Below are 15,599 nucleotides of genomic sequence, written 5' to 3'. Positions count from 1 at the left end.
CTGTTGTACTTCGTTCAGTTACGTATTGCTAGCACCTAGCAACAGTCAACAAAGAGCTATTTGAAAGTTTCATGCTTAAAACCAGCTAATCAAATTGTTTGGGGACAGACTTGGTGGAGACAACTGACCACTGAAGGTGTTCCTTGGCAAAGATTACCACTCCACCACCTTTGGAAGATGTGTTTTGCCGAAAAAGGTTATAACCAGAAAGGTTCAAATCAGTGTTCAAAACACTCTTCCTTAACCACGTCTCAGTAATGACCAACACATCTGGATTGGAGCTGTGAACCCACACTTTCAATGATCCATTTTAGGTAATAAGCTTCTAGTGTTAACGTGCAGAGAACCCAGGTTTTTACGAGAGCAGAAATCAGTGAAGCAGATATCAGAGCACAAGTCAGAATTGAGGGCTAGCAACAGCTGATGGGCCAGGGTGTGTACATGCACATTTCCAGATATCATCAGCAGTAAAACAATCAAGGCACGGCAGAGGACAGGAGAGCTCTCCAGTGCTGATATATGACATCTGAATGTTCATCAGATGGCAACAAGATTATGTTGTACCGCAATTTCATCAGGTAACATGAATACAAACTGGCGAGAGGTGGTTAGAATAGGATGGGGAGGCCTAAAGTCAGTGTAACCAATAGAGAGTCAGAGTCCCGAGTGTGGGACCAAACAGTCTGTCCACGGTTGGGTGAAGAAAGTTTGTAGGCAACGAAGTATGCAGGAGTCATGAGGCAAATAGCAAAATGTACCATTATTTAAATGTTTTATATATAACGACTTGGGGCTTGCCATTGTAAGTTCAGAGTGGCCAGAAGGAAGCCACTCCTCAGTAAAAAGGCACATGACAGCCTGCTTAGGAGTTTGCCAAAAGGCACCTGTCTGGCCACTCTGCAGACAATGAGAAACAAAATTCTCTGATCTGCTGAAACCAAGATTGAACTTTTTGGCCTGAATGCCAAGAGTCACATCTGGTGGAAACCTGGCACCATCCCTACGGTGGAGCAGGGTGTTGGCAGCATCATGCTGTGAGGATGTTTTTCAGTGGCAGGGACTGGGAGACTAGTCAGATGGAGGGGAAAAGAATGGAGCAAAGTACAGAGAGATCCTTGATGAAAACCTGAGATCTCTTGATTGATCTCAAATTAGGTATTTTTCTGTTTTTTTATTTTTAATACATTTGCAAACATTTCTAAAAAAAAAATATTTTCACTTTGTCAATGATGTCATTATGGGCTATTGTGTGTAGATTGATGATGTGAAAAATACTATTTTATACATTTTAGAAAAAAAGGCTGTAAAGTATCAAAATGTGGAAAAAGTCAAAAGGTCTGAATACTTTCTGAATGTCACTGTACTTATGAAATGAACAGGTCGTGACTCGGGTGGCTGAGGTCCTTGATGATCTTTTTGGCCTTCCTGTGACATCGGGTGCTATAGGTGTCCTGGGGGGCAGGTAGTTTGCCCCCAGTGATGTTTGGGCAGACCGCACTACCCTCTGGAGAGTCCTATGGATGCGGACGGTCCAATGCCGTACCAGGCGGTGTGATACAGTCCGACAGGATGCTCTCAATGGTGTATCTGTAAAATGTTGTGAGGGTCTTAGGGGCCAAGCCAAATTTCTTCAGCCTTTCCTGAGGCTGATGAGATGTCCTTCTTCACCACACTGTCTGTGTGTTTGGACCATTTCAGATTTTCAGTATTTTACACTGTGTGATGATGGCGAAAGTATTGTGTTCACCCAGCAGGCAGTGCTGATTGAAATTTGGACCGGGTCAATGAGGACCTCGCTGTGGGGTTATTGCTCATTAAAAAAAAAAAAACAGTTTTTGAGCTCTAATGTTTTTCCTAGACAGTCTCCCATTTTTAAATTGTTTTATTTTACCTTTATTTAACTTGGAAAGTCATTTAAGAGCAACTTCTTATTTTCATTGGAAGGCCCTAGGAACAGTGGGATAACTGGTCTAGGAACAGGGACAGTGGGTTAACTGGTCTAGGAACAGTGGGTTAGCTGGTCTAGGAACAGTGGGTTAACTGGTCTCAGGAACAGTGAGTTAACTGGTCTAGGAACAGTGGGGTTAACTGGTCTAGGAACAGTGGGTTAACTGGTCTAGGAACAGTGAGTTAACTGGTCTAGGAACAGTGGGTTAACTGGTCTAGGAACAGTGGGTTAACTGGTCTAGGAACAGTGGGTTAACTGGTCTAGGAACAGTGGGGGTTAACTGGTCTAGGAACAGTGGGTTAACTGGTCTGAACAGTGGGTTAACTGGTCTAGGAACAGTGGGTTAACTGGTCTAGGAACAGTGGGTTAACTGGTCTAGGAACAGTGGGTTAACTGGTCTAGGAACGGTGGGTTAACTGGTCTAGGAACAGTGGGTTAACTGGTCTAGGAACAGTGGGTTAACTGGTCTAGGAACAGTGGGTTAACTGGTCTAGGAACAGTGGGTTAACTGGTCTAGGAACAGTGGTTAACTGGTCTAGGAACAGTGGGTTAACTGGTCTAGGAACGGTGGGTTAACTGGTCTAGGAACGTGGGTTAACTGGTCTAGGAACTGGCCTAGGAAGCGGTGGGTTAACTGGGTCACAGGAACGGTGGGTTAACTGGTCTAGGAACAGTGGGTTAACTGGTCTAGGAACGGTGGGTTACCTGGTCTGGAACAGTGGGTTAACTGGTCTAGGAACGGTGGGTTAACTGGTCTAGGAACGGTGGAGTTAGCTGGCCTGGGAACGTGGGTTAACTGGTCTAGCGGTGGTTAACTGGTCTAGAGCGGTGGGTTAACTGGCCTAGGACAGTGGGTTAACGTCTAGGAACAGTGGGTTAGCTGGCCTAGGAACAGTGGGTTAACTGGCCTAGGAACAGTGGGTTAACTGGTCTAGGAACGGTGGGTTAACTGGTCTAGGAACAGTGGGTTAACTGGTCTAGGAACAGTGGGTTAACTGGCCTAGGAACAGTGGGTTAACTGGTCTAGGAACAGTGGGTTAACTGGTCTAGGACAGTGGGTTAACTGGTCTAGGAACAGTGGGTTAACTGGTCTAGGAGCAGTGGGTTAACTGGTCTAGGAACAGTGGGTTAACTGGGTTAACTGGCCTAGGAACAGTGGGTTAACTGGTCTAGGAACAGTGGGTTAACTGGTCTAGGAACGGTGGGTTAACTGGTCTAGGAACGGTGGGTTAACTGGTCTAGGAACAGTGGGTTAACTGGTCTAGGAACAGTGGGTTAACTGGTCTAGGAACAGTGGGTTAACTGGTCTAGGAACAGTGGGTTGCTGGTCTAGGAACAGTGGGTTAACTGGTCTAGGAACAGTGGGTTAACTGGTCTAGGAACAGTGGGTTAACTGGTCTAGGAACAGTGGGTTAACTGGTCTAGGAACAGTGGGTTAGCTGGTCTAGGAGCAGTGGGTTAACTGGTCTAGGAACAGTGGGTTAACTGGTCTAGGAACAGTGGGTTAACTGGTCTAGGAACAGTGGTGGGTTGACTGGTCTAGGAACAGTGGGTTAACTGGTCTAGGAACAGTGGGGTTAACTGGTCTAGGAACAGTGGGTTGGCTGGTCTAGGAACAGTGGGGTTAACTGGTCTAGGAACAGTGGGTTAACTGGTCTGGGAACAGTGGGGTTAGCTGGCCTAGGAACAGTGGGTTAACTGGTCTAGGAACAGTGGGTTAACTGGTCTAGGAACAGTGGGGTTAACTGGTCTAGGAACAGTGGGGTTAACTGGTCTAGGAACAGTGGGTTAACTGGTCTGGGAACAGTGGGTTGCTGGTCTAGGAACGGTGGGTTAACTGGTCTAGGAACAGTGGGTTAACTGGTCTAGGAACGGTGGGGTTGGCTGGTCTAGGAACAGTGGGTTAACTGGTCTAGGAACAGTGGGTTAACTGGTCTAGGAACAGTGGGTTGGCTGGTCTAGGAGACGGTGGGTTAGCTGGTCTAGGAACAGTGGGTTAACTGGTCTAGGAACAGTGGGTTGACTGGTCTAGGAACAGTGGGTTAACTGGTCTAGGAACGGTGGGTTAACTGGTCTAGGAACAGTGGGTTGCTGGTCTAGGAACGGTGGGTTAACTGGTCTAGGAACAGTGGGTTAACTGGTCTAGGAACGGTGGGTTAGCTGGTCTAGGAACAGTGGGGGTTAACTGGTCTAGGAACGGTGTGTTAACTGGTCTAGGAACGGTGGGTTAACTGGTCTAGGAACAGTGGGTTAACTGGTCTAGGAACAGTGGGTTAACTGGTCTAGGAACAGTGGGTTAACTGGTCTAGGAACAGTGGATTAACTGGTCTAGGAACAGTGGGTTAACTAGTCTAGGAACAGTGGGTTAACTGGTCTAGGAACAGTGGGTTAACTGGTCTAGGAACAGTGGGTTAACTGGTCTAGGAACAGTGGGTTAACTGGTCTAGGAACAGTGGGTTAACTGGATCTATGAACAGTGGGTTAACTGGTCTGTGGGAACAGTGGGGTTAACTGGTCTAGGAACAGTGGGTTAACTGGTCTAGGAACAGTGGGTTAACTGGTCTAGGAACAGTGGGTTAACTGGTCTAGGAACAGTGGGTTAACTGGTCTAGGAACAGTGGGTTAACTGGTCTAGGAACAGTGGGTTAGCTGGTCTAGGAACAGTGGGTTAACTGGTCTAGGAACAGTGGGTTAACTGGTCTAGGAACAGTGGGTTAACTGGTCTAGGAACAGTGGGTTAACTGGTCTAGGAACAGTGGGTTAACTGGTCTAGGAACAGTGGGTTAACTGGTCTAGGAACAGTGGGTTAACTGGTCTAGGAACAGTGGGTTAGCTTTGGTCTAGGAACAGTGGGTTAACTGGTCTAGGAACAGTGGGTTAGCTGGTCTAGGAACAGTGGGTTAGCTGGTCTAGGAACAGTGGGTTAACTGGTCTAGGAACAGTGGGTTGCTGGTCTAGGAACAGTGGGTTGGTGCAAGGCGGTGGGTTAACTGGTCTGGAACAGTGGGTTAACTGGTCTAGGAACGGTGGGTTAACTGGTCTAGGAACAGTGGGTTAACTGGTCTAGGAACCAGTGGGTTAACTGGTCTAGGAACAGTGGGTTAACTGGTCTAGGAACAGTGGGTTAACTGGTCTAGGAACAGTGGGTTAACTGGTCTAGGAACAGTGGGTTAACTGGTCTAGGAACAGTGAGTTAACTGGTCTAGGAACAGTGGGGTTAACTGGTCTAGGAACAGTGGGTTAACTGGTCTAGGAACGGTGAGTTAACTGGTCTAGGAACAGTGGGTTAACTGGTCTAGGAACAGTGGGTTAACTGGTCCTAGGAACGGTGGGTTATGGTCTAGGAACAGTGGGGTTAACTGGTCTAGGAACAGTGGGTTAACTGGTCTAGGACGGTGGGTTAACTGGTCTAGGAACAGAGGGTTAACTGGTCTAGGAACAGTGGGTTAACTGGTCTAGGAACAGTGGGTTAACTGGTCTAGGAACAGTGGAGTTAACTGGTCTAGGAACAGTGGGTTAACTGGTCTAGGAACAGTGGGTTAACTGGTCTAGGAACAGTGGGTTAACTGGTCTAGGGAACAGTGGGTTAACTGGTCTAGGAACAGTGGGTTAACTGGTCTAGGAACAGTGGGTTAACTGGTCTAGGAACAGTGGGTTAACTGGTCTAGGAACAGTGGGTTAACTGGTCTAGGAACAGTGGGGTTAACTGGTCTAGGAACAGTGGGTTAACTGGTCTAGGAACAGTGGGTTAACTGGTCTGGAACAGTGGGTTAACTGGTCTAGGAACAGTGGGTTAACTGGTCTAGGAACAGTGGGTTAACTTTTAGGAACGGTGGGTTAACTGGTCACAAGGCGGTGGGTTAACTGGTCTAGGAACAGTGGGTTAACTGGTCTAGGAACAGTGGGTTAACTGGCCTAGGAACAGTGGGTTAACTGGTCTAGGAACAGTGGGTTAACTGGTCTAGGAACAGTGGGTTAACTGGTCTAGGAACAGTGGGTTAACTGGTCTAGGAACAGTGGGTTAACTGGTCTAGGAACAGTGGGTTAACTGGTCTAGGAACAGTGGGTTAACTGGTCTAGGAACAGTGGGTTAACTGGTCTAGGAACAGTGGGTTAACTGGTCTAGGAACAGTGGGTTAACTGGTCTAGGAACAGTGGGTTGACTGGTCTAGGAACAGTGGGTTAACTGGTCTAGGAACAGTGGGTTAACTGGTCTAGGAACAGTGGGTTAACTGGTCTAGGAACAGTGGGTTAACTGGTCTAGGAACAGTGGGTTAACTGGTCTAGGAACAGTGGGTTAACTGGTCTAGGAGGCGGTGGGTTAACTGGTCTAGGAACAGTGGGTTAACTGGTCTAGGAACGGTGGGTTAACTGGTCTAGGAACAGTGGGTTAACTGGTCTAGGAACAATGGGTTAACTGGTCTAGGAACAGTGGGTTAACTGGTCTAGGAACAGTGGATTAACTGGTCTAGGAACAGTGGGTTAACTGGTCTAGGAACAGTGGGTTAACTGGTCTAGGAACAGTGGGTTAACTGGTCTAGGAACAGTGGGTTAACTGGTCTAGGAACAGTGGGTTAACTGGTCTAGGAACAGTGGGTTGACTGGTCTAGGAACAGTGGGTTAACTGGTCTAGGAACAGTGGGTTAACTGGTCTAGGAACAGTGGGGTTAACTGGTCTAGGAACAGTGGGTTAACTGGTCTAGGAACAGTGGGTTAACTGGTCTAGGAACGGTGGGTTAACTGGTCTAGGAACAGTGGGTTAACTGGTCTAGGAACAGTGGGTTAACTGGTCTAGGAACAGTGGGTTAACTGGTCTAGGAACAGTGGGTTAACTGGTCTAGGAACAGTGGGTTAACTGGTCTAGGAACAGTGGGTTAACTGGTCTAGGAACAGTGGGTTAACTGGTCTAGGAACAGTGGGTTAACTGGTCTAGGAACAGTGGGGTTAACTGGTCTAGGAACGGTGGGTTAACTGGTCTAGGAACGGTGGGTTAACTGGTCTAGGAACGGTGGGTTAACTGGTCTAGGAACAGTGGGTTAACTGGTCTAGGAACAGTGGGTTAACTGGTCTAGGAACAGTGGGTTAACTGGTCTAGGAACAGTGGGTTAACTGGTCTAGGAACAGTGGGTTAACTGGTCTAGGAACAGTGGGTTAACTGGTCTAGGAACAGTGGGTTAACTGGTCTAGGAACAGTGGGTTAACTGGTCTAGGAACAGTGGGTTAACTGGTCTAGGAACAGTGGGTTAACTGGTCTAGGAACAGTGGGTTAACTGGTCTAGGAACAGTGGGTTAACTGGTCTAGGAACGGTGGGTTAACTGGTCTAGGAACGGTGGGTTAACTGGTCTAGGAACGGTGGGTTAACTGGTCTAGGAACAGTGGGTTAACTGGTCTAGGAACAGTGGGTTAACTGGTCTAGGAACAGTGGGTTAACTGGTCTAGGAACAGTGGGTTAACTGGTCTAGGAACAGTGGGTTAACTGGTCTAGGAACAGTGGGTTAACTGGTCTAGGAACAGTGGGTTAACTGGTCTAGGAACAGTGGGTTAACTGGTCTAGGAACAGTGGGTTAACTGGTCTAGGAACAGTGGGTTAGCTGGTCTAGGAACAGTGGGTTAACTGGTCTAGGAACAGTGGGTTAACTGGTCTAGGAACAGTGGGTTGACTGGTCTAGGAACAGTGGGTTAACTGGTCTAGGAACAGTGGGTTAACTGGTCTAGGAACAGTGGGTTAACTGGTCTAGGAACAGTGGGTTAACTGGTCTAGGAACAGTGGGTTAACTGGTCTAGGAACAGTGGGTTAACTGGTCTAGGAACAGTGGGTTAACTGGTCTAGGAACAGTGGGTTAACTGGTCTAGGAACGGTGGGTTAACTGGTCTAGGAACAGTGGGTTAACTGGTCTAGGAACAGTGGGTTAACTGGTCTAGGAACAGTGGGTTAACTGGTCTAGGAACAGTGGATTAACTGGTCTAGGAACAGTGGGTTAACTGGTCTAGGAACAGTGGGTTAACTGGTCTAGGAACAGTGGGTTAACTGGTCTAGGAACAGTGGGTTAACTGGTCTAGGAACAGTGGGTTAACTGGTCTAGGAACAGTGGGTTAACTGGTCTAGGAACAGTGGGGTTAACTGGTCTAGGAACAGTGGGTTAACTGGTCTAGGAACAGTGGGTTAACTGGTCTAGGAACGGTGGGTTAACTGGTCTAGGAACAGTGGGTTAACTGGTCTAGGAACAGTGGGTTAACTGGTCTAGGAACAGTGGGTTAACTGGTCTAGGAACAGTGGGTTAACTGGTCTAGGAACAGTGGGTTAACTGGTCTAGGAACAGTGGGTTAACTGGTCTAGGAACAGTGGGTTAACTGGTCTAGGAACAGTGGGTTAACTGGTCTAGGAACAGTGGGTTAACTGGTCTAGGAACAGTGGGTTAACTGGTCTAGGAACAGTGGGTTAACTGGTCTAGGAACGGTGGGTTAACTGGTCTAGGAACGGTGGGTTAACTGGTCTAGGAACAGTGGGTTAACTGGTCTAGGAACGGTGGGTTAACTGGTCTAGGAACGGTGGGTTAACTGGTCTAGGAACGGTGGGTTAACTGGTCTAGGAACGGTGGGTTAACTGGTCTAGGAACAGTGGGTTAACTGGTCTAGGAACAGTGGGGTTAACTGGTCTAGGAACAGTGGGTTAACTGGTCTAGGAACAGTGGGTTAACTGGTCTAGGAACGGTGGGTTAACTGGTCTAGGAACGGTGGGTTAACTGGTCTAGGAACGGTGGGTTAACTGGTCTAGGAACAGTGGGTTAACTGGTCTAGGAACAGTGGGTTAACTGGTCTAGGAACAGTGGGTTAACTGGTCTAGGAACAGTGGGTTAACTGGTCTAGGAACAGTGGGTTAACTGGTCTAGGAACAGTGGGTTAACTGGTCTAGGAACGGTGGGTTAACTGGTCTAGGAACAGTGGGTTAACTGGTCTAGGAACAGTGGGGTTAACTGGTCTAGGAACAGTGGGTTAACTGGTCTAGGAACGGTGGGTTAACTGGTCTAGGAACAGTGGGTTAACTGGTCTAGGAACGGTGGGTTAACTGGTCTAGGAACGGTGGGTTAACTGGTCTAGGAACAGTGGGTTAACTGGTCTAGGAACAGTGGGTTAACTGGTCTAGGAACAGTGGGTTAACTGGTCTAGGAACGGTGGGTTAACTGGTCTAGGAACAGTGGGTTAACTGGTCTAGGAAACGGTGGGTTAACTGGTCTAGAACGGTGGGTTAACTGGTCTAGGAACAGTGGGTTAACTGGTCTAGGAACAGTGGGTTAACTGGTCTAGGAACAGTGGGTTAACTGGTCTAGGAACGGTGGGTTAACTGGTCTAGGAACAGTGGGTTAACTGGTCTAGGAACAGTGGGTTAACTGGTCTAGGAACAGTGGGTTAACTGGTCTAGGAACAGTGGGTTAACTGGTCTAGGAACAGTGGGTTAACTGGTCTAGGAACAGTGGGTTAACTGGTCTAGGAACAGTGGGTTAACTGGTCTAGGAACAGTGGGTTAACTGGTCTAGGAACAGTGGGTTAACTGGTCTAGGAACAGTGGGTTAACTGGTCTAGGAACAGTGGGTTAACTGGTCTAGGAACAGTGGGTTAACTGGTCTAGGAACAGTGGGTTAACTGGTCTAGGAACAGTGGGTTAACTGGTCTAGGAACGGTGGGTTAACTGGTCTAGGAACGGTGGGTTAACTGGTCTAGGAACAGTGGGTTAACTGGTCTAGGAACAGTGGGTTAACTGGTCTAGGAACAGTGAGTTAACTGGTCTAGGAACAGTGGGTTAACTGGTCTAGGAACAGTGGGTTAACTGGTCTAGGAACGGTGGGTTTAACTGCCTTGTTCAGGGGGCAGAACGACAGATTTGTACCTTGTCATCTCGGGGGATTCGTGCTGTCCCTACTGATCTCGTCATTTGATTTGATATACTTTTGGGGTGACAAAACATTTTAATAGATAAAAAGTACAAAGGACCAAAGGACATGAGACCGTTATGTGCCACCGATGGGGACCTCTGACAGAATAGTTTTGATGTTATGTTCTTTCTGTCTCTAGTCTGCAGACACTACAGCCCTCAGCCACACAGTCACTGGCCTCAAACCCAACACCATGTACGAGTTTGCTGTCATGGTCACCAAGGGCCGTAAGTCCAGCACGTGGAGTATGACAGCTCACGCTACTACGTACGAAGCAGGTGAGGAGCTCTGTCTTTTCTCAACCTCGATCCACTCCCCTTCTCTCTCTCTCTCACGCTCTCCCTCGTTGTCTTTCTCTCGTTGTCTTTCTCACGTTGTCTTTCTCTCTCGTTGTCTTTCTCTCTCTCTGTCTCGTTTTCTTTCTCTCTCTCTCTCTCTCTCGTTTTCTTTCTCTCTCTCTCATTGTCTTTCTCTCTCTCTCTGTCTCGTTGTCTTTCTCTCTCTCTCTCGTTGTCTTTCTCTCTCTCTCTCTCTCTCTCTCTCTCTCTCTCTCTCTCTCTCTCTCTCTCTCTCTCTCTCACTAAAGTTTAGTGTAACTTATTTGTAAGTCATTACTTTATTACATTGCTCAACATTGCTAAACATTTTCATTTGTCATAATTATTTAAAGCAGTGTATTTGTATCGTATGTATTTCTCTCGTCTGATATTTTCAGACATTTTATTAAAATCTGAAAACGTTGTGAAGCTACGCCCATTTTCTTAAAAATTGTATTATGGGCCCTAAAAGCACGGAAATAGTGTCCACTGCTTGTGTAACGCTAGCTTAGTTAGTGGTGGTGCACGCTAAATAGTGTTTCAATCGGTGACGTCACTTGCTCTGAGACCTTGAAGTAGCGGTTCCCCCCTTGCTCTGCCGTGGCTTTTCTGGAGTGATGGGTAACGATGTTTTGAGGGTGACTGTTGTTGATGTGTGCAGAAGGTCCCTGGTTGGCCCGATGGGCGAGGGGACGGTCTAAAGTTATACTGTTACACTTGTATACATGGAAGATGAAGAAAAACGGATGTGAACCCTTTAGAATTCCTGATTTCTGCAAAAATTGTTATCTGATCTTCATCTAAGTCACAACAACAGACAAACACAGTCTGTTTAAACTAATAACACACAAACTATTGATGTCTTTATTGAACACCGTGTAAACCTTCACAGTGCAGGGTGGGAAACATATGTGAACCCTTGGATTTAATAACAGGTTGACCCTCCTTTGGCAGCAATAACCTCAACCAAACGTTTTCTGTAGTTGCGGATCAGACCTGCACAACAGTCAGGAGGAATTTTGGACCATTCCTCTTTACAAAACTGTTTCAGTTCAGCAATATTCTTGGGATGTGGTGTGAACCGCTCTCTTGAGGTCCTGCCACAGCATCTCAATTGGGTTGAGGTCAGGATTGACTGGGCCACTCTAGAAGGCGTGTTGTTGATTTACTTCTGTGCTTTGACCTGTTACATCACCCAACTTCTGTCGAGCTTCAATTGGCAGACAGATAGCCTAACATTCTCCTGCAAAATGTCTTGATTAACTTGGGAATTCATTTTTCCCGTCGATGATGGCGTCCATTAACTCCATTCTTGTTAAGTGTTTTACGTATCGTAGACTCGTCAACAGAGATGTTAGCGTGTTTAGTGTTTTAAGTATCGTAGACTCCGTCAACAGAGATGTTAGCGTGTTTAGTGTTTTACGTATCGTAGACTCGTCAACAGAGATGTTAGCATGTTTAGTGTTTTAAGTATCGTAGACTCGTCAACAGAGATGTTAGCGTGTTTAGTGTTTTAAGTATCGTAGACTCGTCAACAGAGATGTTAGCATGTTTAGTGTTTTACGTATCGTAGATCCGTCAACAGAGATGTTAGCATGTTTAGTGTTTTACGTATCGTAGACTCGTCAACAGAGATGTTAGCATGTTTAGTGTTTTACGTATCGTAGACTCGTCAACAGAGATGTTAGCATGTTTAGTGTTTTATGTATCGTAGACTCGTCAACAGAGATGTTAGCATGTTTAGTGTTTTACGTATCGTAGACTCGTCAACAGAGATGTTAGCATGTTTAGTGTTTTATGTATCGTAGACTCGTCAACAGAGATGTTAGCATGTTTAGTGTTTTACGTATCGTAGACTCGTCAACAGAGATGTTAGCATGTTTAGTGTTTTACGTATCGTAGACTCGTCAACAGAGATGTTAGCATGTTTAGTGTTTTATGTATCGTAGACTCATCAACAGAGATGTTAGCATGTTTAGTGTTTTATGTATCGTAGACTCGTCAACAGAGATGTTAGCATGTTTAGTGTTTTATGTATCGTAGACTCGTCAACAGAGATGTTAGCGTGTTTAGTGTTTTATGTATCGTAGACTCGTCAACAGAGATGTTAGCGTGTTTAGTGTTTTATGTATCGTAGACTCGTCAACAGAGATGTTAGCATGTTTAGTGTTTTATGTATCGTAGACTCGTCAACAGAGATGTTAGCGTGTTTAGTGTTTTATGTATCGTAGACTCGTCAACAGAGATGTTAGCGTGTTTAGTGTTTTACGTATCGTAGACTCGTCAACAGAGATGTTAGTATGTTTAATGTTTTACGTATCGTAGACTCGTCAACAGAGATGTTAGCGTGTTTAGTGTTTTACGTATCGTAGACTCGTCAACAGAGATGTTAGCGTGTTTAGTGTTTTACGTATCGTAGACTCATCAACAGAGATGTTAGCGTGTTTAGTGTTTTACGTATCGTAGACTCGTCAACAGAGATGTTAGCATGTTTAGTGTTTTACGTATCGTAGACTCGTCAACAGAGATGTTAGCATGTTTAGTGTTTTACGTATCGTAGACTCGTCAACAGAGATGTTAGCATGTTTAGTGTTTTACGTATCGTAGACTCGTCAACAGAGATGTTAGCATGTTTAGTGTTTTATGTATCGTAGACTCATCAACAGAGATGTTAGCGTGTTTAGTGTTTTACGTATCGTAGACTCGTCAACAGAGATGTTAGCATGTTTAGTGTTTTATGTATCGTAGACTCGTCAACAGAGATGTTAGCGTGTTTAGTGTTTTATGTATCGTAGACTCGTCAACAGAGATGTTAGCGTGTTTAGTGTTTTATGTATCGTAGACTCGTCAACAGAGATGTTAGCGTGTTTAGTGTTTTACGTATCGTAGACTCGTCAACAGAGATGATAGCGTGTTTAGTGTTTTAAACAGTATCGTAGACTCGTCAACAGAGATGTTAGCGTGTTTAGTGTTTTACGTATCGTAGACTCGTCAACAGAGATGTTAGCATGTTTAATGTTTTACGTATCGTAGACTCGTCAACAGAGATGTTAGCGTGTTTAGTGTTTTACGTATCGTAGACTCGTCAACAGAGATGTTAGCGTGTTTAGTGTTTTACGTATCGTAGACTCATCAACAGAGATGTTAGCGTGTTTAGTGTTTTACGTATCGTAGACTCGTCAACAGAGATGTTAGCGTGTTTAGTGTTTTATGTATCGTAGACTCGTCAACAGAGATGTTAGCGTGTTTAGTGTTTTACGTATCGTAGACTCATCAACAGAGATGTTAGCATGTTTAGTGTTTTACGTATCGTAGACTCATCAACAGAGATGTTAGCATGTTTAGTGTTTTACGTATCGTAGACTCGTCAACAGAGATGTTAGCGTGTTTAGTGTTTTACGTATCGTAGACTCGTCAACAGAGATGTTAGCATGTTTAGTGTTTTACGTATCGTAGACTCGTCAACAGAGATGTTAGCATGTTCCAGAGATTTCTGTAAGTCCTGAGCTGACACTCTAGGATTCTTCTTAACCTCATTGAGCATTCTGCGCTGTGCTCTTGCAGTTATCTTTGCAGGATGGCCACTCCTAGGGAGAGCAGCAACCGTGCTGAAAATATAGACAATTTGTCTTGCTGTGGACTGACTTTTAGAGATACTTTTTGTGACCTTTTCCAGCTTCATGCAAGTCAACAATTCTTAATCTTAGGTCTTCTGAGATCTCTTTTGTTCGAGGCACGGTTCACAGCAGGCAATTCTTCTTGTGAATAGCAAACTCAATTTTTGTGAGTGTTTTTTTATAGGGCAAGGCATCTCTAACCAACATCTCAATCTCGTCTCATTGATTGGACTCCAGGTTAGCTGACTCCTGACTCCCATTAGCGTTTGAGGAAGTCATTATCCAAGGGGTTCACTTACTTTTTCCAACCTACACTGTGAGTGTTACAGGGTAGCCTCGTGGTTAGAGTGTTGGACTAGTACCCGCAAGGTTGCAAGTTCATATCCCTGAGCTGACAAGGTAGAACATCTGTCTTTCTGCCCCTGAACAAGACAGTTAACCCACTGTTCACAGGCCGTCATTGAAAATAAGAATTAGTTCTTCACTGACTTGCCTGGTTAAATAAAGGTAAAAAAATATATATAAAATAAAAAAATATATATATATAGACAATAAAAATACAGTTATTAGTTTAAGCACACTGTGTGCGTCTATTGTTGTGACTTGGATGAAGATCAGATCAAATTTGATGACCAATTTAAGCAGAAATCCAGGTTCCCTCCTGGTATAAAGTGGTCCTGCTGCCTGGCAGGAGGGAGCCTGGATTCACACTCACATTGTTTTTTTCTTATATAACTGAGAAAAAAAAAAATTCTGCACAAAAATAATTGCACCGGCTTGGAGACAGACAGCACATTTTGTTTTACAGATCCAGATCCATTGTGTCAAATAGGTTCTACGTCAGTTATAGGGTTAACAATCTACGTGAGGACTTTGACAATCTACGTGAGGACTTTGCCAATCTGCGTCACACGACGTTAACAGGCTACGTGAACAGACCCATTTAGATTTTTGTTTCACACTAATTCTCACTAATTGGACAAAATATCAGGGGTGGGCTACCTGTGTAAACGCAGTCTTAGAGCCTCTGTTTGGTCATTAAAGGACAGCGTGTTTAATGACCTGACCTAGTTCAGATCACTAGCAGGTTTTAATCAGCTTTGTCGCCATGCAGGCTCTGTTAGAAGGAATGTTTTCTCATGTAAACCCCTGACCCCCTCGTCTCCCTCAGGTAAATCTATCACAATTACTGAGAGCATCATAGGAGTCCTGATACTTGTTTGGACTATGTTGGCTACTGATTGGATTTAACATTGTTTGGGGACTGCGTCCCAAATGGAACCCTATTCCCTATATAGTGCACTACTTTAGACCAGAGCCCTATGGAACCCTATTCCCTATATAGTGCACTACTTTAGACCAGAGCCCTATGGAACCCTATTCCCTATATAGTGCACTACTTTAGACCAGAGCCCTATGGAACCCTATTCCCTATATAGTGCACTACTTTAGACCAGAGCCCTATGGAACCCTATTCCCTATATAGTGCACTACTTTAGACCAGAGCCGTATGGAACCCTATTCCCTATATAGTGCACTACTTTAGACCAGAGCCCTATGGAACCCTATTCCCTATATAGTGCACTACTTTAGACCAGAGCCCTATGGAACCCTATTCCCTATATAGTGCACTACTTTAGACCAGAGCCCTATGGAAACCTATTCCCTATATAGTGCACTACTTTAGACCAGCCCTATAGGACCCTATTCCCTATAGTGCACTACTTTAGACCAGAGCCCTATAGGACCCTATTCCCTATATAGTGCACTACTTTAGACCAGAGC

General features: G+C 45.3%; 1 protein-coding gene across 1 annotated transcript in view; it reads left to right on the top strand.

The window, feature by feature from the left end:
- Positions 1–15,599, top strand: part of LOC127906526 (netrin receptor DCC-like) — a 31,396-nt gene that overhangs the window by 7,017 nt on the left and 8,780 nt on the right. The window contains exon 3 of the mRNA XM_052458750.1: positions 10,020–10,158. Within this exon, the coding sequence (XP_052314710.1) occupies positions 10,020–10,158 (139 nt within the window). The remainder of the gene's footprint in view (positions 1–10,019; positions 10,159–15,599) is intronic.

Source organism: Oncorhynchus keta, chromosome 12, assembly GCF_023373465.1.
Source record: "Oncorhynchus keta strain PuntledgeMale-10-30-2019 chromosome 12, Oket_V2, whole genome shotgun sequence".
NCBI classification, from domain to species: domain Eukaryota; kingdom Metazoa; phylum Chordata; class Actinopteri; order Salmoniformes; family Salmonidae; genus Oncorhynchus; species Oncorhynchus keta.
Note: the sequence above shows the minus strand (reverse complement) of the source record. Positions and strands in the feature narration are given on the sequence as shown.